Genomic DNA, 26,672 nt, shown 5'->3' with positions numbered 1-26,672 from the left:
GGAGGAAACCGGAGCACCCGGAGAAAACCCACGCAGACACAGGGAGAACTTGCAAACTCCACACAGGCAGTACCCGGAATCGAACCCGGGTCCCTGGAGCTGTGAGGCTGCGGTGCTAACCACTGCGCCACTGCGCCACTTCTTGACTCAGAGGTGAGAGTTCTACCCACTGAACCACACCTGACACATGAGGTACTTAGGTTGTTTCTCTCATCAGTCAGATATCCCTTAATCTCTGTGATATTCTTTCCCTATAACTCCATTATCCTTTCTGCACCCTGGGGCATCTGAGGTAATCGTTCTCTCTATACTCCAGCTACTTGGTGTGATGTTGTTGCAATATTACGGGGCAGAGATTTTACCGTCGGATTTACAGCTTCATCACTTGCCTCGAGTGGTATTCTTACCTTAATTTCCATAAAGTCTGTTCCACCAACAGTTGTACACAAATCAGATGGAAACATTTGAAGTAATTTCCAATGCAAATGATTTGAACAGGCAGGAATGCAAAGCCTGCAGCAGTGAGGGGCACTGACAGCTTCCACCAGTGATGGTGGGAAAACACAAAAGGAGTCTGTGGGCCTGAGAACAGAAAGATAGGAGAGGCTTTGAGGGAGGAAGGGAGGGAAAAGGAGGGTCAGACGGAGGAGAGAGGTGAGGTGGATAGGGAGAAAAGATCGAACTAATCTGATTATCTGGTCATTATCACATTGCTGTCTGTGGGATCTTGCTGTGCATGCGTTGGCTCCCATGTTTCCCACATTACAACAGCGACTGCACTTCAATAGGTATTTCATCGGCTGTAAAATACTTTGGGACATTCCCGAGGTTTGTGAAAGGCGCTATAGAAACGCAAGTCTTTCTTTATCACAGCCTCAAGAGGTGCACGACTGCTTTTCAAGTGCAGTCACGATTGTTATGCAGTCAAAATGTGCACAGGATGATCCAACAATCAGCAAATAGATGGAAAATCAGATGATGGCCCCAAATATGTTTTTTTGTGGTGTTGGTTGCATGAAGAATGTTTGTCAGAAATCTCTGCTCATCTCCAAATATCTAAACACCTACATGAGCTAAGATACCGGCCCACGGTCTAATGTTCTCACCCAAGAGGCAGACTCCTGACAATATAACACTCCCCGGGCACTACGCCAAAGTCTCAGCCTAAATTATTGGCTCACATGTGTAATGGACAAGAGTGCTGCCAACTGAGCCAAACTGACCCCCCCCCCCAACCCCACCCCAGAGCAAGGGAGATCAGAGTGATTACAGAGAGGGTCGTGTGGGATAAATGAGAAGGAGTCAAAGGTGTAGGGGAGTATCTATCAGAGGGAGAGGATATCACCACAATAAGGGGAGGATTATAAAAGGGATAAAGTGGATATCAAAGGGCTCACTTTCACCAGGAGAACAACACTGTCAGTAAAAGTGACTGCTGCCTTGAATTTCTTTGCCACTGGAACTTTCCAGGCAGCATCCTTGTGACTCACTAATTACTTCTTCCCGAGTGGGTGTTCCCAGGCCTGATATTCCTGTTGGGAAGTGTCTTTCCTCCATTCATCACAGCAAACTGTCAAAGTTGGAGAGCTCCATGTGTGGGTGACTATGGCAACTGCTTCACATATCATTGCTTTGTGGACATGTATGTTGCTGTTGCAGTGAACTGTACCTTCTGCCTCAATGAACCCTTCCAATCTCTTGCCTGTCATGTTTGGGTTTCATTCTGTTGATCAGCGGAAAGTCACTGCGTAATATGTGTGTGTGTGTCTGTCTGTCTATGTGTCTATATCTGTGGGGTCTGTGAATGTCCCCAAATGTACAAATGTATATCCTTGTTTGTGCACACGTGAATGTCTCTGTTGGTCTGTGTGTCTATAACTGTGCACGTCCCTGTGTGTATATCTCTGTTTGTCTGTGACTGTGTTTATTAGCTCGCTGCTTTACTGCATCTGCTCATATCTGCCTGTGTATATCTCTGTTAATCTGTGTATCTCTATCTGTGTTCTTTGTACTTTATACAGAGTCACAACCATTTTCCCTAGAACTCTGTATGAACCTGTAGAATCTTCTTTGTATTTCAGATATTACATTACACAGTGGTTAATAAAATCTGGTTTGGGCTTTACAGGACCTGTTTATATTAAGTATGGATTAACTGTGGGGTTCCATGTAAAATTATACTTCAGCTGCTTTCTTCCTCTTTCCATCATATCTTCTTCCTTCTGCCTCTCTTTTCTTGCTATTTTCCTTTCGCTGCACTCTCCTTCCTTCTTTCTGCCCTATCTCCCTGCTTCACTTGGTTTATCTCTCTGTTTTCTCCGTATCTGTGGAACAGGGCGGTTTTCTGTCTTACCAAACCCAAAGCTTTCTCTGTACAGCTGAGATAAGAATTCTGTTATCTGTGAGATGTAAGTTTGGTGCTTAAAAAGAGGGAATTTAAAAAATACAAGTCTTCTGATGAGAGAAATGGAATAAACACATTTGAATTTGACACACAAGCTGTTCCTAGCGACTGCAAAATATTACATTTAATATACTGTAAAATTATCCGCGATAGGCTCTTTCTATTAAATATACTCCAAACTGTGCTCCCTCGAACAAAACATCTGTACATTAAATATACTAATTAAATATACTCCAAACTGTGCTCCCTCGAACAAAACATCTGCACATTAAATATACTCATTAAATATACTCCAGACGGTGCTCCCTTGAATAAAACATCTGTACCTTAAACATACACATTAAATATACACCAAACTGTGCTCCCTTGAACAAAATATCTGTACATTAAATATACTAATTAAATATACTCCAAACTGTGCTCCCTCGAACAAAACATCTGTACATTAAATATACTAATTAAATATACTCCAAACTGTGCTCCCTCGAACAAAACATCTGTACATTAAATATACTAATTAAATATACTCCAAACTGTGCTCCCTCGAACAAAACATCTGTACATTAAATATACTAATTAAATATACTCCAAACTGTGCTCCCTCGAACAAAACATCTGTACATTAAATATACTAATTAAATATACTCCAAACTGTGCTCCCTCGAACAAAACATCTGCACATTAAATATACTCATTAAATATACTCCAAACTGTGCTCCCTCGAACAAAACATCTGTACCTTAAATATACTAATTAAATATACTCCAAACTGTGCTCCCTTGAATAAAACATCTGTACCTTAAATATACTCATTAAGTATACTCCCAACTGTGCTCCCTCGAACAAAACATCTGTACATTAAATATACTCATTAAATATACTCCAAACTGTGCTCCCTCGAACAAAACATCTGCACATTAAATATACTCATTAAATATACTCCAAACTGTGCTCCCTTGAATAAAACATCTGTACATTAAATATACTCATTAAATATACTCCAAACTGTGCTCCCTCGAACAAAACATCTGTACATTAAATATACTCCAAACTGTGCTCCCTCGAACAAAACATCTGTACATTAAATATACTAATTAAATATACTCCAAACTGTGCTCCCTCGAACAAAACATCTGTACCTTAAATATACTCATTAAATATACTCCAGACTGTGCTCCCTTGAATAAAATATCTGTACCTTAAATATACTCATTAAGTATACTCCCAACTGTGCTCCCTCGAACAAAACATCTGTACATTAAATATACTCATTAAATATACTCCAAACTGTGCTCCCTCGAACAAAACATCTGCACATTAAATATACTCATTAAATATACTCCAAACTGTGCTCCCTTGAATAAAACATCTGTACATTAAATATACTCATTAAATATACTCCAAACTGTGCTCCCTCGAACAAAACATCTGCACATTAAATATACTCATTAAATATACTCCAAACTGTGCCCCTTGAATAAAACATCTGTACATTATATATACTAATTAAATATACTCCAAACTGTGCTCCCTCGAACAAAACATCTGCACATTAAATATACTCATTAAATATACTCCAAACTGTGCTCCCTTGAATAAAACATCTGTACCTTAAATATACTCATTAAATATACTCCAAACTGTGCTCCCTCGAACAAAACATCTGTACATTAAATATACTCCAAACTGTGCTCCCTCGAACAAAACATCTGTACATTAAATATACTCATTAAATATACTCCAAACTGTGCTCCCTTGAACAAAGCATCTGCACATTAAATATACTCATTAAATATACTCCCAACTGTGCCCCTTGAACAAAATATCTGTATATTAAATATACTCATTAAATATACTCCAGACTGTGCTCCCTTGAATAAAACATCTGTACCTTAAATATACTCATTAAGTATACTCCCAACTGTGCTCCCTCGAACAAAACATCTGTACATTAAATATACTCATTAAATATACTCCAAACTGTGCTCCCTCGAACAAAACATCTGCACATTAAATATACTCCTTAAATATACTCCAAACTGTGCTCCCTTGAATAAAACATCTGTACATTAAATATACTCATTAAATATACTCCAAACTGTGCTCCCTCGAACAAAACATCTGCACATTAAATATACTCATTAAATATACTCCAAACTGTGCTCCCTTGAATAAAACATCTGTACATTATATATACTAATTAAATATACTCCAAACTGTGCTCCCTCGAACAAAACATCTGCACATTAAATATACTCATTAAATATACTCCAAACTGTGCTCCCTTGAATAAAACATCTGTACCTTAAATATACTCATTAAATATACTCCAAACTGTGCTCCCTCGAACAAAACATCTGTACATTAAATATACTCCAAACTGTGCTCCCTCGAACAAAACATCTGTACATTAAATATACTCATTAAATATACTCCAAACTGTGCTCCCTTGAACAAAATATCTGTATATTAAATATACTCATTAAGTATACTCCAAACTATGCTCCCTCGAACAAAACATCTGTACATTAAATATACTCATTAAATATACTCCAAACTGTGCTCCCTCAAACAAAACATCTGTACATTAAATATACTCTAAAAATACTCCAAACTGTATAACCTCCAACAAAACATCTGTACATTAAATATACTAATTAAATATACTCCAAACTGTGCTCCCTCGAACAAAACATCTGTACCTTAAATATACTCATTAAATATACTCCAAACTGTGCTCCCTCGAACAAAACATCTGTACATTAAATATACTCATTAAATATACTCCAAACTGTGCTCCCTCGAACAAAACATCTGTACATTAAATATACTCATTAAATATACTCCAAACTGTGCTCCCTCGAACAAAACATCTGTACATTAAATATAATCATTAAATATACTCCAAACTGTGCTCCCTCGAACAAAACATCTGCACATTAAATATACTCATTAAATATACTCCGAACTGTACTTCGTTGAACAAAACATCTGTACAATAAATTTTGCTGAAACCTTGTGTTTTCAGTGACTGGAATCTGTACATTTAATACACTCTCCTTTGTAACAGATATTGATTTCAGACTGTTCACACTTTGTAAATCCAGAGCTGGCACCACTGTGCAAATGTTACACCCAATGTGAATGAGTGGCACAGACCGCAGACCTTGAAACACCTACAGAGCTGTGTGATTACTCGAAATGCTTTACATTAAAGCATTTTTATTTTAAAATCAGAAGTAATTGACACTCCCCACAATATTTGTAGATCTATTGAGATTTTATTTTGTAAGTGAATGTCCACCAGACCTTATCATTTAGAATATACCTTGTATGTCTCTCTCTGTTTATGTGTGTGTCTCACTCTCCTTGTTTGTATATGCATGTCCGTCTCTGTTTCCCTCTCTCTGCACGTGTGTGTGTGTGTGTATGACGGTCTGTCTATTTGAGTTAATGCATTGTCACAAGAGAAGATGACAGTTCTGAAGTTGATATCTGAGGTGATCTTTCTGTGTTTGATTCTGTCTGTCTGACCCTGTGTGTGTGTGTGTGTGTGTGTGTACAATTCACTGTCTGCCCCTTTGTTTGTCTCTTTCAGTTCTTTACATTTCTTTCTTTCTTATTTCCCTTCATTCCTGTGTGTACATGTCACTTTCTGACCTACATGTGTGTCTCTCCCTCTGTGTGTGTGTCTGTGTGTGTGTCGCTGTCTTGCTCTGTGTATACTTCTCTCCCCCTATGTGTATGTGTCTCTCTCTAACTGTTTTTCTCTCTCAGTCTCTCTCTCTCAGATCTTCTGTGTGTCTGTCTGTCTGTCTCTCTCCCTATGTGTGTTTCTCTCTCTTTGTTCCTCTATCTCACGTTGTCTCTATTTTGATGCATCTATCTTCCTCTCTGTGTGTCTCTATTGCGGTCTCTTCTTTTTCAGTCATTCTGTTTGTGCCACTCTCTCTCTCTTGATTTTTGTATTTAAGTCTCTCTCTCTCTCTTTGTATCTATCTCTACATATGTGTCTTTCTAGCCCTCTCTCTCCATCTCTGTCTGTCTCCTTCTCTGTCTCTATGTAATTATCTGTGTGTCTCCCTCTCTCAGTTCTGATGAAAGGTTATTGACCTGAAACATTAACTCTGTTTCTCTCTCCACAGATACTGCCTGACCTGCTGAGTATTTCCAGCATTTTCTGATTTCATTTTGAATTCCAGCATTGGCTGTATTTTGCTTTTCTCTATCTCTCTGTATCTGTGTATGTGTCACTCTATCTCTGTGTATGTCTCTCCCTATCTCTCTGTGTCACTCTGTCTCTGTGTCTCTCTCTATCTGTGTGTGTGTCTCTCCCTGTCTCTCTGCCTCTTTCTCTCTCTGTCTCTGTCTCTCTCTGTATCTCTGTGTCTCTCTCTCTCTGTCTCTCTATCTGTGTGTGTATGTGTGTCACTCTATCTCTGTGTCTTTCTCTATCTCTGTGTGTGTCTCTCCCTATCTCTCTGTGTCACTCTGTCTCTGTGTCTCTCTCTATCTCTCTGCCTCTCTCTCTGTCTCTCTATCTGTGTGTGTATGTGTGTCACTCTATCTCCGTGTGTCTCTATCTCTGTGTGTGTCTCTCCCTATCTCCTGTGTCACTCTATCTCTGTGTGTGTCTCTCCCTATCTCCTGTGTTACTCTATCTCTGTGTCTCTCTCTATCTCTGTGTGTGTCTCTCCCCGTCTCTCTGTCACTCTGTCTCTATGTCTCTCTCTATCTCTGTATCTCTTGATCCCTCTGCCTCTCTCTCTCTCTTTCACTCTGTCTCTGTGTCTCTATCTCTCTGTCTCACACTGTCTTTCTGTGTGTCTCTCTCTATCTCTGTCTCACTGTGTCTCTGTGTTTCTCTCAATCTCTGTGTCTCTCTCTATTTCTGTGTCTCTATCTCTGCGTCTCTGTATCTCTGTGCCTCTCCATCTCTCTCTCACTCTATCTCGGTCTCTCTCTCTCTCTCTATTTCTCTGTCTCTCTCTGTCTCTGTGTCACTCTCTCTGTGTGTCTCTCTGTTTCTGTGTCTTTATCTCTGTGTCTCTCTATCTCTGTGCTTCTTTCACTCTGTCTCTGTCTGTCTCTGTGACACTGTCTGTGTCTCTATCTCTGTGCTTCTTTCACTCTGTCTCTGTGTCTCTGTCTGTCTCTGTGACACTGTCTGTGTCTCTATCTCTGTGCATCTCCATCTCTCTCTCACTCCATCTCGGTCTCTCTCTATTTCTGTGTCTCTCTCTGTCTCTGTGTTACTGTCTCCGTGTCTCTCTCTACTTCTGTGTCTCTGTCTCTGTGTATCTCTCTATCTCTCTGTCACTCTGTCTCTATCTCTGTGCCTCTCTATATCTGTCTCACTCTGTCTCTGTGTATCTCTCTATCACTGTGTCACTGTCTCTGTGTGTCTCTCTCTGTGCCTCTCGCTGTCTCTGTATCTCTCTATATCTGTCTCACTCTGTCTCTGTATCTCTCTATCTCTGTGTCTCTCTATCTCTGTGCCTCTCTACATCTGTCTCACTCTGTCTCTGTGTGTCTCTCTATCTCTGTGTCACTGTCTCTCTCTCTGCCTCTCGCTGTCTCTGTGTCTCTCTATCTCTGTGTCACTGTCTCTATTTCTCTCTCTCTGTCTCTGCATCCTCTCTTTTCCTATTGGCCAACGTGAGCCTCACAGAAAACAGATTTGCAGGGAATAAAGTAATTATCAGATTGAAAAATCAGGGCGGGTTATAGAAAGAGAAGATGCAATAGAGAGAGAAACACCGCAACAAACTGATGTGAAGGGACAGAGAGCGGCGGAGAGACAGCGAGGGAGAGCTGCTTGAGAAAGTTCAGGTGCTGCAGCTCCGGGAGTTCACACTCCGGCTCCCGGTCACACCGGAGCGGATCCGGGAGTTCACACTCCGGCTCCCGGTCACACCGGAGCGGATCCGGGAGTTCACACTCCGGCTCCCGGTCACACCGGAGCGGATCCGGGAGTTCACACTCCGGCTCCCGGTCACACCGGAGCGGATCCGGGAACGCGTGTCGCTTCCAGATTGCAAAGCCAGTGAGCGCTGGAGTTTTTAAACTCAGGTAGGACGAGAATTTGCAAATAGAAATGTAAAAACAGGCTTAAAAGAAAGGTGTGAAATTAACACTTTAACCTGACATGTTGCAATGTAATTAATATTTATCAATGAATATTAATAATAAATAGTTAGATGTGCTACAGAGTATTTCCAGTTTGTATCTGGCACTCGGGGCTGTAATTCTTGGGATTTGAGTGATATCCGGACTCGGGGTCGGAACTTCGTCCTGATCCCGATCCCGGCCTCTCCGGGCAGGAGTGAGTCCGAATTCTGTCCCCGTTGCCTGGTCCTAGAGCCCGAGACACTGCCCAAGCCCCAGTCATAATCAAGAATCCCAATTTCTCCCCATCCCAGTCTCTCCATATCCCAGACTCTCCATATCCCAATCTCTCCCCATCCCCAGTCTCTCCATATCCCAATCTCTCCCCATCCCCAGTCTCTCCATATCCCAATCTCTCCCCATCCCCAGTCTCTCCATATCCCAATCTCTCCCCATCCCCAGTCTCTCCATATCCCAATCTCTCCCCATCCCCAGTCTCTCCATATCCCAATCTCCATATCCCAATCTCTCCCCATCCCCAGTCTCTCCATATCCCAATCTCTCCCCATCCCCAGTATCTCCATATCCCAATCTCTCCCCATCCCCAGTCTCTCCATATCCCAATCTCTCCCCATCCCCAGTCTCTCCATATCCCAATCTCACCCCATCCCCAGTCTCTCCATATCCCAATCTCTCCCCATCTCAGTCTCTCCATATCCCAATCTCTCCCCATCTCAGTCTCTCCATATCCCAGTCTCTCCCCATCTCAGTCTCTCCATATCCCAGTCTCTCCCCATCCCCAATCTCTCCCCATCCCAGTCTCTCTCCATATCCCAATCTCTCCCCATCCCAGTCTCTCTCCATATCCCAATCTCTCCCCATCCCCAGTCTCTCCATATCCCAATCTCTCCCCATCCCCAGTCTCTCCATATCCCAGTCTCTCCCCATCCCCAATCTCTCCCCATCCCAGTCTCTCCATATCCCAGACTTCCCATCCCTATCTCTCCAGTCCCAGACTCTCCTCATCCCAATCTTTCCGGTCCCAGTCTCCCCCCATCTCAGTCTCTTCATATCCTGTGCTCTCCCCATCCCGTACTCTCCCCATCCCGTACTCTCCCCATCCCGTACTCTCCCCATCCCAGTTTCTCTCCATCCCATACTCTCCCCCTCCCAGTCTCTCCATATCTCAGCCTTCCCACCCCAGTCTCTCCCCATCCCAGTCTCTCAATATCCCAGACTTCCCATCCCCATCTCTCCAGTCCCAGACTCTCCTCATCCCAATCTCTCTGGTCCCAGTCTCACTCCATCCCAATCACCTAATTCCCAGTCTCTCCAATCCCAATCTCTCTGGTCCCAGTCTCTCCCCATTGCAGTCTCTCCCCATCCCAGTTTCTCTATATCCCAGACTCTCCCCATCCCAATCTCTCCATTCCCAGACTATCCTCATCCCAATCTCTCCCCATCCCAGTCTCTCCCCATCCCAGTCTCTCCCCATCCCAGTCTCTCCCCATCCCAGTCTCTCTCCACCCCCAGTCTCTCTCCACCCCCAGTCTCTCTCCACCCCCAGTCTCTCTCCACCCCCAGTCTCTCTCCACCCCCAGTCTCTCTCCACCCCCAGTCTCTCAATATCCCAGACTTCCCATCCCCATCTCTCCAGTCCCAGACTCTCCTCATCCCAATCTCTCTGGTCCCAGTCTCACTCCATCCCAATCACTTAATTCCCAGTCTCTCCAATCCCAATCTCTCTGGTCCCAGTCTCTCCCCATTGCAGTCTCTCCCCATCCCAGTTTCTCTATATCCCAGACTCTCCCCATCCCAATCTCTCCATTCCCAGACTATCCTCATCCCAGTCTCTCTCCATTCCAATCTCTTCATCCTAGTCTCTCCAATCCCAATCTCTCTGGTCCCAATCTCTCTGGTCCCAGTCTCTCCTCATCCCAGTCCCTCTCATCCCAGTCCCTCTCATCCCAGTCTCTCCCCATCCCAATCTCTCCAATCCCAGTCTTTCTTCAATCCCAGTCTTCCACAATCCCAGTCTCTGAGTTAAAGGTAACTAATATAATAATGTATTAATATCAGTCACTTGACTTTGACTCTAAATGTAGTTTATTAAAGGGACCCGGTCCTCACAAAAACAGTGTCAATTGTTTGTCAGGATGTGGATGGGCAGGATGTTGAATTATTTAGGAGACGCTGCTGTGTTTAAATAGCACAAATGAGTTTTGATACGATTGGCATTGTTGTGACATTTATCAAAAAAAAAGTTTGGTGATTCGTTTTCCACTTGAATTTAACAGCAATCCCAACAGAGGAATTTTCTGGGATTTTGCTGAAACCTCTGAGAGTCTCTGACTTTCAACCCTCCCCCTCTCCTGCCATTTGAATAAAGATTAGCATACTTATGATGTGGCTGAATTCGCTCTGAAACCTCTGAGGTGTGAAGCTGTTTGTGGGAATTCTACGTGTCGGTAAAATCACTGGGAACCAGAAATGGATTTTTAAAAATCCAGACATGGAACATCTACCCCCCAGGGCAGGTATTAAGGTGCGCAGAGGGATGTTGCAAAGTCTTTGCTCCTCTCCCTCATTCCAGTTCCCCAGTGCCCAGCTAGTCACTTCACACTTAGAAAGTATGGTAGCATTGTGGTTATATTTATGACTGGTGACCCAGAGACTAGACTGATAATCTGAGTGACTGTGAGTTCAAATCCCGTCACAGCAACTGGGGAATTTAAATTCGTTGATTTTAATAAATCAGGAATAAAACGCCGGTAATGATGACTATGAGACTACTGGATTGTTGTAAAAACCCATCTGGTTCATTGTTGCCCTTTATCAAAGAAATCTGCCATCCTTACCCGGTCTGACCGACGTGTAGCTCCAGACCCATAGCGATGTGGTTGCCTCACAAGAGTGCTCTGAAATGGCCTAGCCAGCTAGTAAGGCAGCTCACCACCACCTTCTCAAGGGCAATTAGGGATGGGCAATAAATGCTGGCCTGGCCGGCGACGCCCACATCCCATGACTGAATAAAAAAAACCATGAAACTTGGCCCACTCTTTGACCATGTTGTCTATCACGGAGCAGCTTAATTTAAACATGGACACTGATGATTTTCCCCCTCACTCACCCCGGGCACTGAGGCCAATTGTGGCACATCTAAGGTCATCTCACTCAACAACAACTTGCATTTGTATAGCACCTGTCAAATAGAACATCCTAAGGACGTGTGATTTTACAAATGAAGCCCCCGAGCTCGCAGTTTTCTGTGAAGGGAATACTATGAGGAATATTGGAGGAACCTCCATGATGTTCTAGCCATAGTATCAGCTGTGGCTCAATGGGTAGTGCTCTTACTGCTAGCTCAGAAAGTCATGGGTTCAAATCCCACTCCATAAAGCTTGAGCACAAGATCCAGCCGAATACTACAGCATTGCTGTCGTTTGGTGAGACCTTAAACCAAGGCTCCATCTGCCCTCTCAGGTGGATGTAAAAAACCACAGCCACTATCTTGAAGAAGAGCAAGATAGTTCTCCCCAGTTTCCCGGCCAATATTTACCCTGCAACCAACATCATTAAAACAGATTATCTGGTTGTTATCTCATTGCTGTTTGTGGGATCTTGCAGTGCGCAATTTGGCAGCTGTGTTTCCTACATTACAACAGTGACTGCACTTCAATAAGTATTTCATTGGCTGTGAAGCACTTTGGAAATTCTGAGGTTATGCAAGGTGCGATGTCAATGCAAATTTGTTCTTTTTTTCTATCATTTAATCTTCGTACACTGACCTCTGATCCCACACTGTGAACAGCTCCAGAATGGGAGTCTCGATTAATAACATCAGAGAGTGGCCTGGGTCGGGGAGCTCCTACAATATTGTGGACTCTGACCCACTCGTGGACTCTTATGTAATCATGGACGATCCAATCAGAGCTTCCTACAATGTCGGTGACTCCTACCCAATCAGATACTCTGATCCAATCAGGATCTCCTAACCTATCAGGAATTCCTGCAATATCATAGACCACCCAATGAGAAATTCCTTCCAATGAGAGATTCCTATCCAATCAGAGACTCCTACTCAATCATGGACTCCAATCCAATCACAGACTCTAACCCAATCAGGGACTCCTGTTCAATCAGGGACTCTGACCCAATCAGGGACGCCTGTTCAGGCAGGAGCTCCCACCCAATCATGGACTCCAATCCAATCACAGACTCTAACCCAATCAGGGACTCCTGTTCAATCAGGGACTCTGACCCAATCAGGGACGCCTGTTCAGGCAGGAGCTCCCACCCAATCATGGACTCCAATCCAATCACAGACTCTAACCCAATCAGGGACTCCTGTTCAATTAGGGACTCTCACCCAATCAGGGACTCCTGTCCAATCATGGAATCTGATCCAATCAGGGACTCCTACTCTATCAGGGACCTGTGACCAATCAGGACTCTTACAATTCAATTCCGTTCCGATTTTCCTTGTTCCCACTTTCTAATGTTCAAGTTTTGTAGGTTGTTGTTTTCCCCCTGGAATACCATAGGAGGGTTTGATGCCTGTTTGTGAAACTATTAATGCTTTCTCATGATAAAATGACTCGCCATGTGTTAGGACAAATTCCATTGTTGCAGTAGATTGGCTGGTTATTTTTTATCAGAGCCCCAGCCTCTGACACACTGAGAAACCCACGAGATGTCCTGAAATACATTGAAATGTGAGCATGTCAATTCCCAGAAAAACTGTGGCCACTCCTTGAACCTTCCCATTCTATCAATTAGCTTCCGCTGGGATTAGAGGCAGGGTGAAAGGAATAAGGAAAGAAGTTACAGGGAAAGGAAGCACTCGGGTGAACTTTTATTTATATATAATTTAGTTTTGCCAATAGTTTCCACCGTACTTTCTCCCATTCTTGCCTCTCTTGGTGACAGTGGCTGGGAAGCAGCCTGTGGCTGAATCATGGAATCATACAGTGCAGAAAGAGGCCAATCGGCCCATTGTGCTGGTGCCAGCACTTTGAAAGAGCTATCCAATTAGTCCCACTCACCCTGCTCTTTCCCCAGAGCCCTGCAAACTCTTCCCCTTCAACTATTTATCCAGTTCCCTTTTGAAAGTTATTATTGAATCTGCTTCCACCTCCCTTTCAGGCAGCGCGTTCCAGATCACAACAACTCACTGTGTAAAAAAACATTCTCCTCATCTCCCCCTCTGGTTCTTTTTCCCAATTATCTTCAATCTCTTGTCCTCCGGTTACTGACCCTTCTGCCACTGGAAACAGTTTCTCCTTATTGACTCAATAAAAACCCTTTAGAATTTTGAGCACCTCCGTTAAATATCTCTTTAACCTTTTCTGCTCTAAGGACGACAATCCCAGCTTCTCTAGTTTCGCCACGTAACTGAAGTCCCTCATCCTTGGGACCATTCTAGTAAATCTCCTCCGCACCCTCTCCAAGATTGGACAGGAGTCCCTGATTGGACAGGAGTCCCTGATTGGATCAGATTTCATAATTGGGTAGGAGTCCCTGATTGGGTGGGAGCTCCTGACTGAACAGGCGTCCCTGATCGTGTCAGTGTCCCTGATTGGGTTAGAGTCTGTGATTGGATTGGAGTCCATGATTGAGTAGGAGTCTCTGATTGGATAGGAATCTCTCATTTTAAGGAATCTCTGATTGGGTGGTCTATGATATTGCAGGAATTCCTGATAGGTTAGGAGACCCTGATTGGATCAGAGTACCTGATTGGGTAGGAGTCATCGATATTGTAGGAAGCCCTGATTGGGTTGATGTCCCTGATTGGGTCGTCCGTGATTACAGACCAACGCCTGGAATTGATTCCCAGGTAGAGTTAAAAGGTTGGGCCAGGTGGAGATTGGGGAAAGCAGAAAGCATGAGGTTAGGTTGGTGAATGATGATAGGCCGAATGACCTTCCTTACCTTGTGTTTGGCAGTTTCCATTTATGATTCTTTATTTCCTCCATTCTTTCTCTCTTCTCTAATTCTCCAGAGATATTTCACAATGCCACGATCATTCTTGGTGAAAAGAAAGAAAGCAAATACTTATCACCAGCTCCGGTACACTTTTGATGAAGAGTTTCCCAAACTGGAGCCAGTGCAATCACTTCCTATTGGTGAGTTTCCTGTAGGACATGGACAACGCGAAATGTATTATCCCATGTAACTATTGATGTGTCCATGTAACAATGGTGAGGGGCAGGTGGATTCATCAACTGATCATGATATCATTACCTTCTCTGTCAATCTACCTCTCTCTGATCCTCTGCCTCCCTCTGTCGCTCTACCTCCCTCTGTCGCTCTACCTCCCTCTATCTTTTAGCTACATTTCTATCTTTGACCCTTTCTTCCTATTGCTTTTCTTTCTTACTCTTCCTCTTTCTGTTTCTCTTTGACTTTCTAGCACTGACTTTTTCAGTCTCTCTGCAGCCTTTGCCTCTTACTTGACTGCACCATTAGTCAAAAAGACTAAGGATCATAGAGTTATCGAGTCATTTATGGCACAGAAGGAGGCCATTCGACCCATCGAGTCCATGCCAGCTCTCCACACAGCTATCCAGTCGGTCCCACTCCCCCGCTCAATCCCCTGTAGCCCTGCAAGTTTATTTCCTTAAAATGGCCATCCAATTTCCCTTTGAAGTCATTGGTTGTCTCTGCTTCCACCACCCTCGTGGGCAGCGAGTTCCAGGTCATTACCACTCACTGCGTAAAAAAAGTTCTTCCTCACATTCCCCCCGCATCTCTTGCCCAAAAACCTTCAATCTGTGTCCCCTAGTCCTTGTACCATCAGTTAATGGGAATGTTAGCCTTTATAACTATAGGGTTAGAATATAAAGAGAAGGAAGATTTGCTCCAGTTATACACAGCCCTGCTTAGACCACATTTGGAGGAACTGCGTACAGTTCTGGGCACCACACCTCAGGAAGGATATATTGGCCTTGGAAAGAGTGCAGTGCAAATTCACCAGAATGTTATTAGGATTCCACAGATTAAATTATGTGGAGACACTACGTAAACCAACCCTGGTTATGGGGTGATTTGGTAGCGTTTTTTTTAGGATATTGAAAGGAATTGATAGGGTAGTTAGAAACATTTTCTGCTGGTGGTGGGGGGATGGGTAGTGGGTGGTGGTAGTCCAGGACAAGCAGACAACCTTAAAATCAGAGCCAGGCCATTCAGGTGAGAAGTTAGGAAACATTTCTTCAGGCAGAGGGTGGAGAAGTGTGGAACTTTTACGAACAAACGAATTGGAAGCAGAAGTAGGCCATTCGGCCCCTCGAGCCTGTTCCGCCATTTAATAAGATCATGGCTGATCTGTTTGTGTCTCGAATTCCACACTCCCATCTACCCCCGATAAGCTTTGATTCCCTTGCCTAACAAGAATCTATCTACCTCCGCCTTAAAAATATTCAGTGACCCCGCCTCCACCATCTTCTGAGGCAAAGAGTTCCAAAGTCGCACAACCCTCCAAGAAGAAATTTCTCGTCTCTGTCCTAAAAGGGCGACCCCTAATTTTCAAACAGTGCCCCCTAGTTCTGGACTCTCCCACAAGAGGAAACATCCTTTCCACATCCACCTTGTCAAGACCGTTCAGGATGTTATATACTTCAATCAAGTCTCCCCTCACTCTTCTAAACTCCAGTGAAAACAAGCCCAGTCTGTCCAATCTTTCCTCATAAGACAACCCACTCATTCAGGTATCAATCTAGTAAACCTCCTCTGAACCGCCTCCAACATTCACATCCTTCCTTAAATAAGGAGACCAAAACTGCGCACAGTATTCGAGATGTGGTCTCACCAATACCCTGTATAACTGAAGCATAACATCCTTACTTTTATTTTCAATTCCTCTTGTAATAAAGGATAGCATTCCATTAGCCTTCTTGATTACTTGCTGTACCTGCATACTAACCTTTTGTGACTCCTGCACTAGAACACCTCGATCCTTCTGCGCCTCGGAATTCTGCAGTCCTTCTCTATTTAAGTAATACTCTCTCCCACAAGAAGCAGCAGATGTTAACTCAATTAATAATTTTAAATCTGAAATCGATAGATTTTTGCTAGCAAAGGGTATTAAGGAATATGGAGCCAATGCAGTTCGGATACAGATCAGTCATGATCTCATTAAATGAAGGCTCACGGGGCTGAATGGCCTTCTCCTATTCCCATATTCCTATGTTCCCTCTGTCTCTCCATCTGTCTGTCCTCTCCTGCTATCTCTGGTAATATCTCTGGTAATACCTCTGGTTGCCACATTACCAAAAGGATGTAGATGCTTTGGAGAGGGTGCAGAGGAGGTTCACCAGGATGTTGCCTGGTATGGAGGGCGCTAGCTATGAAGAGCGGTTGAGTAGATTAGGATTATTTTCATTAGAAAGACGGAGGTTGAGGGGGGGACCTGATTGAGGTGTACAAAATCATGAGAGGTATAGACAGGGTGGATAGCAAGAAGCTTTTTCCCAGAGTGGGGGATTCAATTACTAGGGGTCACGAGTTCAAAGTGAGAGGGGAAAAGTTTAGGGGGGATATGCGTGGAAAGTTCTTTACGCAGAGGGTGGTGGGTGCCTGGAACGCGTTGCCAGCGGAGTTGGTAGACGCGTCTTTTAAGATGTATCTAGACAGATACATGAATGGGCAGGAAGCAAAGAGATACAGACCCTTGGAAAATAGGCGACAGGTTTAGATAGAGGATCTGGATCGGCGCAGGCTTGGAGGGCCGAAGGGCCTGTTCCTGTGCTGTAATTTTCTTTGTTCTTTGTAGATAGAGGCTGTAGGACACCATCTGTCTAAAACATTGTGCATGCTCTTCATGGAATTACTCTCCTTAATCATATGCTCCAAGGTTATACCTTATCAATATACAACCCTGGTTCCAATGTTAACTCTGGGTGGGTATTGGGATGAACCAAGTGAGTAAGTAGTTCATGAGTTCCAATCCCACTGTGGTAAGTTATGAAATGACTTGGATCTTGGAATACAGAGTCGAAACTCAAAATTTGCTGACGACACCAAACCTGGAGGTGCAGAAAACAGTGAGGATAATATGAACCGCCTGCAACAGGACATAGATAGGCTAGCGGGGTGGAGAGGTGGCAGATGGAATTTAATACTGACAAATGTGAGGTGATGCATTTTGGCAGAAGGGATAGGGAGAGGCAATATGTACTTAATGGCACAGTTCTAAAGTGTGTGCAGGAACAGAGGGACATAGGAGTGCATGCGCATCAATCTTTGAAGGTGTCAGGACATATTGAGAGAGTGATTAGTAAAGCATATGCGATCTTGGGCTTCATAAATAGAGATATTGAGTACAAAAGCAGGGAAGCTATGCTGAACCTTTATAAAGCTCTGGTTAAGCCCCAACTGGAGTATTGTGTCCGGTTCTGGTCACCACACTTCAGGAAGGATGTGAGGATCCTTGAGAGGGTGCAGAGGAGATTTACCAGAATGGTTCCAGGGATGGGGGATTTTAGTTACAAGGTTAGCTTGGTGAAGCTGGGGTTGTTCTCCTGGGAGTAAAGGAGACTAAGGGGAGATTTAATAGAAGTGTACAAGATTATGACAGGCTTAGATAAGTTAGACAGGAAACACTGTTCCCATAAACAAAAGTACAAGGACTAAGGGACACAGATTGAAAGTTTTGGACAAGAGATGCAGGAGGATTGAGGAATAACTTTTTTACGCAGCGGGTGGTAATGACCTGGAACTCGCTGCCCAAGAGGATGGTGGAAGCAGAGACGATCAATGACTTCAAGAGGAAGTTAGATGGACACCTGAGAGAAATAGACTTGCAGGACTACGGGGATCAAGCCCGGGGAGTGAGACTGACTGCAGAGCTCCATGGAGAGCCAGTATGGATTCGATGGGCAGAATGGCCTCCTTCTGTGCTGTAAATGACTCTGTGACTTTAAATTGAATCGGAGAAATCTGGTCACTCCTGCACCGGAAAAATGACACATGAAAAGCTGCCTCAAAGTCGTAAAAACCCTTTCATATTCTTTGAATACTTCTGATTATTAATGATAAAGATTTTGGAGATTGGGGGAAAAGGATTGTTTGACTGACAGTCGAAAATCGTCCACTTGGGTAATGAAGATTCTGTCCGCTTTCTGATTGGCTGTGGAAAGGCAGCGCCCGTAATGACGGACGTGTTGAGCAACCAATAGCAGGAGAGTCGGGGGCCGGCATGGTTGGAGGTCATGTAATTAAAAGTTACAGGAATATGCCCAACCAGAATTGGTAACCCTATTTTCTGGGTGCATGGAAGAGGGGATTGGTTGCCAAGCGACTGTGGAGCTGCACCCCAACTGGAAAGTAAAGGCATTGGGAGGAGGGGAAAACTGACAAGAAAAAAGTCTCAATCAACCAGGAATGAAATGTTTATATATAAACTCTTTCCTGATTACTATTAATCTTTTTTTAACTTATCTAAGCTGGTTTAAGGGACAGAAGTTGCATTTGTGTTGCAAATAGTCAACACAGAGACCGCAACTACAGCAATGCTTTCATCAGGGAAGAGACTGACAGCCTTAACTTCCAACTGCTAGTGAACTGGAAAAGTGCTTTGCATAATCTTGGGATGTGAAGTAAGCTCCATTCTGTTGTATAAATAAGGCAACTGCACAGATCTCCGGAGGCAACTGGAGAGGGTGTGGTGGGGCATGTAAGCGGGACACTCCACAATTTTCCAATCTTTTGATTCCACTTTCTGGCTACACATCACTGTTGCTGAGTGCTGGATTAGGGGGGTACGAGCCCTCCAGGATTGCCCTGGAATCTCCAGGAATGAACGAACAATTTCCAGGACACTGCTGCAAGCAACATCTGAGAGAAAATCACAGGGTCATTGAAAGAAATGGTGTTTATATACAATTTCCTTTGAGCCATTTTTTTCTAATTCGCCATAGTAATATTGAGTGAGAGTCAAGCAGCATCCTGTCGGATAATGAAGAATCCATTCGCTTTCTGATTGGCTGAGGGAAGGTGGGGCATTGAGGACGGACACTTTGGGCGCCCAATGATGTGAATGCAGGGGTGGGACGGTCGGGGCCAGGAGGTCATGTGATGAAACCTCCAGGATTCTGTCCAGCCAGGGTTGGCAACCCCTACTCTGGCTACTGGGGGGGACTTCCTGTCAATACTGTAGATGGTGAGGAGGGTCAGCTGACAGCTCGGCCTGCCTGTGTACCCCAACAATACGACTCTTACGTTGGCGGTCCGCGCAGCCTGATCCCCAGCACAGCGGGGGGTGTCAGTAATTACAACAACAACTGGCATTTATATAGCGCCTTTAACATAATCAAAAATGCCAAGTCACTTCATCGGAGCATTATCAAACTAAATTTGACACTGAGTCATATAAGGAGATATTAGGACAGATGACCAAAAGCATGGTCAAAGAGATAGGTTTTAAGGAGTGTCTTAAAGGGCAAGAGAAAGGTTTAGGGAGGGAATGTCAGAACTTAAGGCCTAGACGAGCTGTCAATGGTGGAGCAAAGGGAGCAGGGGATGGACAAGAGGTCAGAATTGGAAGACCGGAAAGATTTCACAAAGCTGTACAGGTGGAGGAGATTACATGAACTGAACTTGAGGCAAACCATTTCTCGGGGTGTGGGGTGGGGGGGGGGGAGGGTCAGGAGTTAAATTGAGAGTAATAGAATTTAGAAATTTCCAGTACAAAAGGAGATCGTTCAACCCATCATACCTGTGCTAGCTCTTTTAGAGGCATACATTTACATTCTGAGGTTGTGAAAGGCCCTATAGAAATGCAAGTTTTTCCTTAATTTGTCTCCCCTCCCCCACCACCACTCCTCCACCAGTTCCTGTTGTTGTGATAGAAGGAGGGCTCTTTCTTTGACTTTTGTTAGCGCAGAGATTAAAATGGTGTTGATTTTTTCACATGCTATTAAAGGCTGGAATGTGGAGCAGTTAAACCAAGGCACTGTATTCAAATCAGCCTCATTCAAATCACAGTCTACTTACAGTAAAGTGGGGGGTGGAGTGGAGCAGGTAATTCCAGAAATAGTTGGGCTGTTGGGAGTGAGTTCAGAACAATACTCCATGCGGTAGCGAGTCCCACATTCTGTAATAAAAGCAAAATACTGCGGATGCTGGAAATCTGAAACAAAAACAAGAAATGCTGGAATCACTCAGCAGGTCTGGCAGCATCTGTGGAAAGTGAAGCAGAGTTAACGTTTCGGGTCAGTGACCCTTCTTCGGTACCGAAGAAGGGTCACTGACCCGAAATGTTAACTCTGCTTCTCTTTCCACAGATGCTGCCAGACCTGCTGAGTGATTCCAGCATTTCTTGTTTTTGTCCCACATTCTGTAATGTATTTCTTAGTGATTATATCTATCAGAATGATACAGCATTGAAGAAGGCCATTCAGCCCATTGTCCCTCTGCCAACTCTTCAAAGGAGCTATGCAGTTAGTTCTGCTCTCCTGCTCTCTTCCCCATGGCCCTGGAATTTCTCTCCCCTTCGTGCCTTTATCCAATTCCCTGTTGAAAGTTACAATTGAATCTGTTTCCACTGCCCTTTCACGGGGTGCATTTATGGCCCATAGTTTTGGATTATCCCACAAACATTACAACAAGCGAATACAATTTCAAAAATACTTCATTGGCTGTAAGCCTAAAATTACAAGCGTAAGGGGAGTGAGGGAGAAGTCACGGGCTGAGTCAAGAGAGGGAGGGCAGGATTCATAAAATCTCTTGCAGCAGAAGCAGAAGGTTAAGATAAATGGTGAGAAAACACTTCTTCCTTGCAAGATTTAAGAAATATGAACAGTTTTATTTATTTCTTCAGATTCGCCGTTTTGGTCTTCAGTGGAATGTACAGATCCCAGCGCTGAGGTGAAAGGTTACGACACCAAGCCTGGGCAGGAAGAGGCTGTGCGGGAGAACAATGCAGCCTATGAGAGGACGCCTCCATGCCACATGACTAAAGACACTGCCCACACCTTCTCTTCAGGTACCAAGATCTCATTTACGGTTTGTGAGCTGTAAGGACGCCCCGTTTAAAAGGGGCGGGGGTGGGGGGGGGAGGGGGAGTGGGAACAACAGGGAATTCTTCACTTTCAAGCATGATTTTCATGATCCCAATTTACAAACTAAACTCGTGAGTGTACGAAAAGAAAGACTTGCATTTCTATAACACCTTTCACGACCTTAGGATGTCCCGAAGTGCTTTGCAGCCGATGAAGTACTGTCATAATGTAGGAAAAGCCGCAGACAATCTGTGCACAGCAAGATCCCACAAACAGCAACGTGATAATGACCAGATAATCTGTGATAGTGATGTTTGATGCGGGATAATTGTCTGGCAGGACTTTGTGATGACCTCCCCTGCTGACCATGGGATCTTTTAGACCTGAGAAGGCAGACCCAGCCTTGGTTTTGTATCTCATCGGAATGTTGGCACCTCTGACAGTGCAGCACTCCCTCAGTATAGGGTTGCCAACTGTAGTTAGATGTATTCCTGGATGTTTGGTCATGTCATGATTGACCAGTTGACAATTGTTCATGTGATCGATCAATCACATGACAGCTGTCATGATGATGGGTCAGTAAAAGTCGAGTCCCCTGTATTTGTGTGTCTTTGCACCCACAGAGCCAGACCCGGCAAGTGTTAGTGTCCTCAACAGGGAAAAAGAAAGAAAATAGGAAAATAAACTGTGCTCTCAGGTCATGAAGAGAATTTCAAACTACATTTGCAGCACTTTTATTCAGGATTCTTGAATTACTGATTTTATTTTAAAAGAGGTATTTTAAGTTTGTACATTTAGTGTTGATCATTCATACAGAAAGTCAACAATTGTATCAAAACAAAGTTAGAACAGAGACTGGCATTTGTCAAAAATAATTATTTCCACAATAACATTTTCTAAGTGGTTCTGGCTTTAATTATTTTTATTTATTCGTTCATGGGATGTGGACATCGCTGGTTAGGCCAGCATTTGTGTCCCATCTCTAATTGCCCTTGAGAAGGTGGTGAGCTGCCTTCTTGAACCGCAGCAGTCCATGGGGTGTAAGTGCACCCACAGTGCTGTTAGGAAGGGAGTTCCAGGATTTTTCCAGCGACAGTGAAGGAACGGTGATATAGTTCCATGTCAGGATGGTGTGTGTCTTGGAGGGGAACTTGCAGGTGGTGGTGTTCCCATGCATCTGCTGCCCTTGTTCTTCTAGGTGGTAGAGGTCGCGGGTTTGGAAAGTGCTGTCGAAGGAGCCTTCGTGAATTGTTGCAATGCATCTTGTAGATGGTACATACTGCTGCCACTGTGCATCGGTGGTGAAGGGAGTGAAAGGTGAAGGTGGTGGATGGGGTGCCAATCAAGCAGGCTGCTTTGTCCTGGATGGTGTCGAGCTTTTATGAGCGTTGTTGGAGCTGCACCCAACCAGGCAAGTTGTGCCTTGTAGATGGTGGACTGGCATTGGGGAGTCAGGAAGTGGGTTACTCGCTGCAGAATTCCCAGCCTCTGACCTGCTCTTGTAGCCACTGTATTTATGTGGCTGGTCCAGTTCAGTTTCTGGTCAATGGTAGCCCCCAGGATGTTGCTAGTGGGGGATTCAGCGATGGTAATGCCATTGAACATCAAGGGGAGATGGTTAGATTCTCTCTTGTTGGAGATGGTCATTGCCTGGCACTTGTGTTGCGTGAATGTTACTTGCCACTTATCAGCCCAAGCCTGGATATTGTCCAGGTCTTGCTGCATCTGGACACGGGCTGCTTTATTATCTGAGGAGTCACGAATAGTGCTGAACATTGTGCAATCATCAGCGAACATCCCCACTTCTGACCTTATGATTGAAGGAAGGTCATTGATGAAGCAGCTGAAGATGGTTGGGCCTCGGACACGACCCTGAGGAACTCCTGCAGTGATGTCCTGGAGCTCAGATGATTGACCTCCAACAACCACAACCATCTTCCTTTGCGTTAGGTATGACTCCAACCAGCGGAGGGTTTTCCCATTGACTCCAATTTTGCTAGGGCTCCTTGATGCCATTTAATGGAAGCAATGCTGCAACTGGCTAATCCTCTAGAAGGTTTAAACTGTGTCCAAAACCTGATTGAGGTTCCTCATGAAGTGAATTGAGAGTGCGTTACCTGTGGGGACAGAAATCAGAGTCATTTGATACATTGATTTACTTGGAACATTTTCGGAAAGGATCATCCCTGTTGCTTAGACTTTGCTGTGAAATGTTCTCAGATGTGCTATTTTCCTCCAGTCAGTGCAGGCCAGCAGATGCAATTTATTTCTCCGACCTGTTCTTTCCCTCGGTCTGTTGGACCTACATGGAAGGAAAAGCAAAGTTCGAAATTCGAGTACCCACCATCTTCCCTGGTCGTTTACAGAGTCCTGATTTCCCTTTGACTGGGCAGTGCCAGTGACCCCACCCAAGTGAGCGCACGAGACCCCACAAAAGCGAGCACACGCGATCCCGTAAGGGCGAGCCAGGCACCTTTTCTTTGAAAAGGCCAAGAGTGACCCGTCCTTACTCGCACCAAGTCCCAGTCACCCATCACCTCTGTGCTTACTGACCTACACTGGCTTCTGGTTAAGCAATGCCTCGCATTTAAAATTCTCATCCTTGTTTTCAAATCCCTCGTTGGTCTTACCCCTCCCTATCTCCTCCAACTCCACAACCCGCCTACGTCTCAGCACTCCTCCAATTCTGGCCTCTTGAGCATCGTTGATTTTAACTGTTCCACCATCGGAGGCTGTGCCTTCAGCTGCCAAGCTCATAAACTTTGGAACTTTTTTTTTAGTCGTTCGTGGGATGTGGATGTCGCTGGTTAGGCCAGCATTTATTACCGATCCCTAATTGCCCTCGAGAAGGTGGTGGTGAGCTGCCTCCCTAAATTGTGTCATCCGTGACTCAGTTGGTAGCACTCTCACCTTTGAGTCACAAGGTTCTGGGTTTGAGTCACTCCCCAGGGCATCAGCACAAAATCAAAGTTAATGTGCAATATTGAGCGAGTGCTGCACTGTCAGAGGTGCCAACTTTCAGCGGGGATCTTAAACTGAGGCACCATTTGCCCCCTCAGGTGGATAAAGAAGGTCCCATGACACTGTTTCAAAGAAGAGCAAGGATATAATGGCCAATATTTATCCCACAATCAACATCACAAAAGAACAGATCATTGCATTGCTGTTTGTGGGATCTTGCTGTGTGCAAATTGGCTGCTGCGTTTCCTACGTTACAACAGCAACTACACTTCAAAAGTACTTTATTGGCTGTCAACCACTTTGGGATGTCCTGAGGTTGTGGAAGATGCTATAGAAATGCACGTCTTTTTTCAGCAAATCAGGTAACAAACATTGTTTGTTTTCCAATTGGCTATGGGAAGGTGGTGTGTTGCGAGGGTGGGCGTGTCAGACGACCAATGTCTGGAGTGTTGGGAAGGGGGGAGGGGGGTGGGGGGCATTTGGAGGGGGGATGTCATGTGAAGAATATCCAGGATATTGGCAACACTAGGGGTGGAGGGGGGGGGGTCTGTGGGAGTGCTTGGGCCAGTGCGATAGTGTATTTTAACATTCACTTTCGTTCCTTTCTGTTGCAGAGTCAGGCTCCCTGCCCCCACGATCCCCCGGCAGTAAAGATTGCTTGCTGACATCGTCACCCAGCTTCCCCTGGGACATGTTCCAGAATGTGTACGACTTCTGCCATCTCTCCTCCAATTTTCCATCCACCCTCTTGGTGGGCGCACCTGATTTGTACAGGTCCCGCATTTCAAGGCCTTTGGAGATTGACCAGCCCATCGACTATAGCACCCATTACACCTCAGAATTAAACTCTTACAACTGCATGAAGTGTAACAAGGTAACTGCAGCCAAGAGCAATTCGAAAGAAGAGAGATGATTGCCTCCTGCCAACAGCTTCCCATTTCACTTCCCTGATTGATACAGGGAGCGATCCTAGCCTGTTATAGTGAGATCAAGCCCCCAGAGTCAATTGTCAGCTGTGGCTCAGTGGGTTGCACTCTTCTCTTCCCAGTCTGAAGGTTGTGGGTTCAAATCCCAGTCCAAAGATGTCGGCTGGATTTTCCCTCTGGGGGTGGGAAACAGAGGTTGGTGTTGGAGAAATGTCCAAGCCTGTTTGTGAAGAAGAGACTGAGACTAGGATGCTTTGGTGGATATTGTTTATTGCTTACTTCTGCTTTCCAAACAACACCCACAGCCAGTGCTGATTGGGTCTTTATATACACACTTCAATCCAGTTAACTAATTAACACCAATACTGTTCACCCTATTATCTTGAACTACCATGTATTTATCATCCACTAACAGAACTTCAGACCCTAAAAGTTGGGACTGTTTCTGTGTCCTGAACCCTCCCCTGGGTTGGGGGGTAGAACAATAACTAATTAGGATTTTCAAGAATTTGCTCCCTTAATTGGCACAGAGCCAGGTTCTCTGTCCCATTAAGGACAGTGGTTGGGCTCTTGCAGTGGAAGGGCCAATCAGAGGCCTTATAGCTTAAGAGCAGCAGGCTGTAATGGAAGGTAGTAAGAACATAAGAACTAGGAGCAGGAGTAGGCAATTCAACCCCTCATGCCTGCTTCGCCATTCAATACGATCATGGTTGATCTCATCTCGGCCTCAACTCCAGTTTCCTGCCCATTCTCCATAACCCTTCAACCCATTACTAATTAAAAATCTGTCTATCCCCTCCTTAAATTTACTCAATGTCCTGGCATCCACCGCACTCTGAGGTAGTGAATTCCACAGACTCACAACCCTTTGAGAGAAGTAATTTCTCCTCATCTCTGTTTTAAATCTGCTACCCCTTATCCTAAAACTATGACCTCTCGTTCTAGATTGTCCCACCAGAGGAAACATCCTCTCTACGTCTACTTTGTCAATCCCCTTAATCATCTTATATACCTCAATTAGATCTCCTCTCATTCTTCTAAACTCTAAAGAGTAAAGGCCTAAACTGCTCAATCTCTCTTCATAAGACAAACCCCTCATCTCTGGAATCAATCTAGTGAACCTCCTCTGAACTGCCTCCAATGTAACTACATCCCTCCTCAAGTAAGGGGACCAAAACTGTACGCAATACTCCAGGTGCAGTCTCACTAATGCCTTGTACAGTTGCAGCAACACTTCCCTACTTTTATACTCTATTCCTTTGGCAATAAGTGCCA

The 26,672-nt window shown here is 44.5% G+C and overlaps 1 protein-coding gene across 2 annotated transcripts in view; it reads left to right on the top strand.

The window, feature by feature from the left end:
- The first annotated feature begins 7,601 nt into the window (after nucleotides 1-7,601).
- gfi1b (growth factor independent 1B transcription repressor) overlaps nucleotides 7,602-26,672 on the top strand; it is a 31,889-nt gene continuing 12,818 nt past the window's right edge. The window contains exons 1-4 of one of the 2 annotated variants that reach the window (XM_068012094.1): nucleotides 7,602-8,476; nucleotides 14,514-14,637; nucleotides 21,330-21,494; nucleotides 25,086-25,345. In XM_068012094.1, the coding sequence (XP_067868195.1) occupies nucleotides 14,526-14,637; nucleotides 21,330-21,494; nucleotides 25,086-25,345 (537 nt within the window). In that variant the 5' untranslated portion in view covers nucleotides 7,602-8,476; nucleotides 14,514-14,525. Of the gene's footprint in view, nucleotides 8,477-14,513; nucleotides 14,638-19,275; nucleotides 19,380-21,329; nucleotides 21,495-25,085; nucleotides 25,346-26,672 lie in introns of those variants that run through there. The other variant, XM_068012095.1, reaches the window with a different exon arrangement.

The sequence above is a fragment of the Heterodontus francisci genome, chromosome 32 (assembly GCF_036365525.1).
Source record: "Heterodontus francisci isolate sHetFra1 chromosome 32, sHetFra1.hap1, whole genome shotgun sequence".
Lineage (NCBI taxonomy): Eukaryota > Metazoa > Chordata > Chondrichthyes > Heterodontiformes > Heterodontidae > Heterodontus > Heterodontus francisci.
This window is presented reverse-complemented; position numbering and strand designations above follow the sequence as displayed.